We start from the raw sequence: 4,968 nt of genomic DNA, 5'->3' as shown, positions 1-4,968 counted from the left end.
GGAAGTAAGTTCATCTATTTGAGTCGGCATAAGCAACATGGGCTCAGTGGGCGTCCATGAAAATGTAAGTGGCTTAGTGGGAGTCCATCAAATGCGTAAGTGGCTGAGTGGCAGTCCAACATAAGGTCCTATTACGGCCAGGGTGATGACCAGTGGGGAATTCGTCCATCTACTAGTAGAAAAGGTTACTTATTGGTATCTTTGCCTGATCAGCATAATATCAGGTTTATGCCAAGGTTTTCTCCTTTCCAAATTCATTGGATATTGCAACTCTGTTTATAATTTTCATAACAGAGGTTTTCAAGGAGTTTATGAAATGTATATATATATGTGTATATATATATCGGGATTTAATGAAGTATCTCGTAACTTCATTATTTATAATGATATTCAAAGATTGAATCTATTCAAATCTTGTCTTGTAGTCTCATCTATGTGATGAACTTTTGAACTGATTATAACTTGAACGGTGGTAGTTCAAGTAATATTTGGAAAAGATATAAGTATATTGGGGTATCTTGTAACTTCATATTTTCAACTTATATCTAGTTAATGATTATCTTATGCATATCAAATATTTTCAGAAAAACGTTGAGACAAGGGTAGATATATGAGATCACCTTGCAACGATATTTTTATACAGTTATAAACTGGAGCTCTGTGTATATTATGCATGGAAGAGGACTTCCAAGATTTTGAAAAGTATATATGTATATATACTGAATATTTTGCGACTTCATCGTATTAAGATATCAAACTTGGTTCATTTCTTTTGACCAAGACTTTCATGAGTACTATGAGAAGGCTCATATATTGTTAATCATTATACATATTATTTTGGTGGGCTTGCTGCTCATCCTTGCTTTCTTCTTTCATCACACAACAACAGATAGAAAGATGAACATGACCAAGCTCCCGATTCGCAAGCGGTTAGAAAACGTTATGCAGTCTTCTGAAAGCGTTGATGCCGCCGTAGCTGAGGTAGGAGCTACCAATAGGCTAGGTTTTCAACTATTGATGAACCAGACTTATGTATAATATGAATTGTAATAATGGCAAGGAATATATAAATTTATTCAGAACCTTTTTAAGGTGTAACGGTTTATAATTGTGGAATCTAAGGACTTGTGTTATTTTTTAGTGTTCATCTCTGAGACTATAACGTGTGGTATGTATGTTTATTGTGGGGTCACAATATAGAGTAGTTGATTATTTATTAAGATTGGGTGTTATTAAGGGAAATGGAACTCGTGACAACCCGGATCCCCGACCCCGGATTTGGGGGTGTTACATACATCTTGAGCCTAGCCCAATGTAATTAAATATTAATTCAATCCACTAAAGAATTAATATTTGGACTACCTTTCCTAATACCGTAATTTAATTAATTCGGTTCCAATATTAATTGCTTATTAAATTCCCCATGTTTAAAATATCATATGTCCATTAATTAAATAAATTACTGATAATTTATTTAATTAATATCTTTTATCCTTGATCATCCACTCAACCTTTATTTAATTATGCCAGAATAAATTCCACCTGCAGGGTTTCACATAATTAAATCTTTTTGAGCTTTCAAGGGGACATCATTAACACGAATATTATCAGGACATGGATTCCTTCAATAAATAATATCCACCATGTATATAATTCCATCACCCAAAATATAATGATATAATTCAAAAGAATTATTTCATATATAAATCAAAGCATGTAAATAATATACACGTGTCAATTACTATTTCCGGATTAAGAACCTAAGCATTAATAATAACATAGAATCTTAGTTCTCCTTCTTAATCAGTATTAAGGGAACAATTCTAAATTTGATCCTGTTCAATATACACAAAGTATACTAGTATTATTTATTAGTCAATATAAACTAATCTAAATAATACTACAGCCATACCAGTGGATTGTCCAACACCACCTGTGCTGTGAACCTTATTATATTATATAACCGTATTTAACAATCTAATATTCTGTACCCCATTTGATACTAGATTGTTCACAATATATAATATTAGACAACATGTAAACATTCAAATGATTCTCAAATAAACTAGCCAGAAATAAATGTACATGCTTCAAATAAATATTTTCAGTATACACTAACACAATGTTGGTGCATTCCATGTAATTTCTTTCTCCAGCTGCTTATTTTCTCCCCCTGATTTAGGGAAAATTTTAATCTCTCCCCCTAATTTTTGAAAAACATTTTCATCAAAATGACAGTCTGCAAATCTTGCAGTAAATAAATCGCCCGTCATTGGTTCAAGATATTTTATTATTGAGGGAGATTCATAACCAACATATATTCCCAATTTTCTTTGAGGACCCATCTTTGTGCGTTGTGGTGGGGCAATTGGGACATATACATCACACCCAAATGTTCTAAGATGGGAAATATTAGGCTCTCTTCCGGAGGCCAATTGCAAGGGAGAGAATTTGTGATAGCTTGTAGGTCTGATGCGTATAAGTGCTGCTGCATGTAAAATGGCATGTCCCCAGACTGTAACTGGGAGGTTTTTTTCATAATTAATGGCCTAGCAATCAATTGGAGTCTTTTAATAAATGATTCTGCAAGACCATTTTGTGTATGAACATGAGCTATAGGATGTTCAACACGTATCCCAATTGATGCACAAAACTCATTAAAAGCTTTTGATGTGAATTCTCCGGCATTATCCAATCGAATTGTGCCAATATTATAATCCGGAAATTGTGCCCTTAATCAGATTATTTGCGCAAGTATTCTCGCAAATGCCAGGTTACGAGATGATAATAAGCACACATGTGACCACCTTGTTGATGCATCGATTAATACCATGAAATATTTAAATGGTCCACATGATGGGTGAATGGGCCCACATATATCACCCTATATTCTTTCTGAAAATTTAGGAGATTATGTTCCAATTTTTTCTAAGGAGGGTCTGATAATCAATTTTCCTTGAGAACAAGCAGCACAAGAGAATTCATTAGATTGAAAAATCTTCTGGTTTTTCAATGGATGCCCATGTGAATTCTCAATAATTTTTCGCATCATAATTGATCCAGGATGCCCTAGCCGATCATGCCGTATAATAAAATTATTTTTGTTAGTAAACTTCTGGTTTACTGTGGTATTTACCTCAATATTTCGAATATTGGTATAGTATAATCCGGAAAAAAGGCTGGCAATTCTTCTATAACACATTTGCTACCCGAAGTGATACTTGTAATATAAAGAAATTCTTTATCCCCTTTGTTCACCGTTTCAACGTGATATCCATTTCTGCGAATATCTTTGAAACTTAATAAATTTCTTTGTGACTTTGGGGAGAACAACGCATCATTTATAATAAATTTTGTTCCTTCGGGTAGTAATATAGTAGCTCTTCCGGAGCCTTCGATCAATTTTATACTCCCGGAAATTGTGCATACATTGCCTTCATATTTATTTAAAGAGGTGAAATATTTTTTATTTTTAAGTATAGTGTGGGTCGTTGCGCTATCTACAAGACAAATATCTTCCTCTTTTGTTATATGCCCAATGCGAGAATGTAAAATTTCCATATTGCTTTAATAACAGATAAATATATAATTAGTAAGGATAATCATAAAGAGATAAAATCATATACATGCGAATGCAAAATAAAGCAAATAAGTACATCAAGCATTTTGTTTATCATCTAGGGTAGTGATGCCATCAGGAGTCTCATAAAAATCAGCGGTATCCAAATAAGTCATTGTTAGGAGATTGTCTGCATGTTCATTATCTTTGAAAACTAAATTTGCTTCAACATTCCTGCCTTTGTCCTTCAGGGATGCTTGATAAAGATCATCTAGGTGTTTTGGCGTACGGCGGGTACGTGATCAATGGCCTTTCATTCCACATCTGTAACATTCATTTTCAATAATCTCCTTTCTTTTATCAATGTTTTTCTCCAACTTCTGGTTGGGATTAGATTTATCATGCTTGAAAATAGGGTAATTTTGGATTTGAGATCCACGACCACGGATTCCTTGTCCATGAGCAAAACTACGTCCACACCCACGATTACCACCTCGTCCACGCCTGCCACCTCGTCCACGCCCATAATTGTATATTGCCGCATTCGCTTTAGGGAATGGGCGAGATCCTGTGGGGAGAGACTCATGATTCTTCATCAAAAGCTTATTATTTTGTTCAGCAACAAGAAGACAAGAAATCAAATCTGAATATTTTGTAAAACCTTTTTCACGATATTGTTGCTGGAGGAGTACATTTGAGGCATGAAAGGTTGAGTAAGTTTTTTCCAACATATCCGCATCAGTAATATTTTCTCCGCACAGTTTTAATTGAGAACGTATTTTAAAAAGTGCGGAGTTATATTCACTGACGGTTTTGAAATCTTGTAGCCTCAAATGTATCCAATCATAACGATCTTTTGAAAGAATCACAGTCTTTTGATGATCATACCTATCTTTTAAATTTTTCCACAATTCAAGTGGATTTTTCACTGTAAGGTATTCACTTTTAAGCCCTTCGTGGAGATGGTGGCGAAGAAAAATCATACCTTTGCGCAGTTTGATTCAGATTCTTGATTTCCATCTTTGATGGTGTCCCCAAGGCCTTGTGCAGCTAAATGGATTCCGATATCTAAAATCCATGATAAATAATTCTTTCCGGTGATATCAAGAGCCTCAAATTCAAGTTGGTGAAATTTGACATATTTGAAAACTATAAAATCATGTTAACATTATATGAGTAAAAAAATAATAATAAAGTAATAATAAGATCTCATCTTATGCAAAGCAAATTCAATTAATATAAAGCAAATATAACACAATTCACATGTTATTCACATAAGAATATAATATAAAATTTAGGCAATCTAGAGCAATGCATGTCCAGGAAACTCACACACAAAAAAAAAATCATTGTCAAAAATGAAAAGGAAAGAAAAATAAATAATCTCATCCCGCAGTAAGAGAAAGCTG

At 33.8% G+C, this 4,968-nt stretch overlaps 1 protein-coding gene across 1 annotated transcript; it reads right to left on the bottom strand.

Moving 5' to 3' along the window:
• Positions 1 to 3,861: 3,861 nt before the first annotated feature.
• On the bottom strand, positions 3,862 to 4,542 carry LOC141665541 (uncharacterized). Its single transcript, XM_074471526.1, has one exon. The coding sequence runs from the start codon at positions 4,540 to 4,542 to the stop codon at positions 3,862 to 3,864; it is 681 nt and encodes a 226-aa protein (XP_074327627.1).
• Between the last annotated feature and the right edge of the window lie 426 nt (positions 4,543 to 4,968).

The sequence above is a fragment of the Apium graveolens genome, chromosome 6, assembly GCF_009905375.1.
Source record: "Apium graveolens cultivar Ventura chromosome 6, ASM990537v1, whole genome shotgun sequence".
Taxonomy (NCBI): domain Eukaryota; kingdom Viridiplantae; phylum Streptophyta; class Magnoliopsida; order Apiales; family Apiaceae; genus Apium; species Apium graveolens.
The sequence above is the reverse complement of the archived record's forward strand: the minus strand, read 5'-3'. Positions and strand labels throughout refer to the sequence as shown.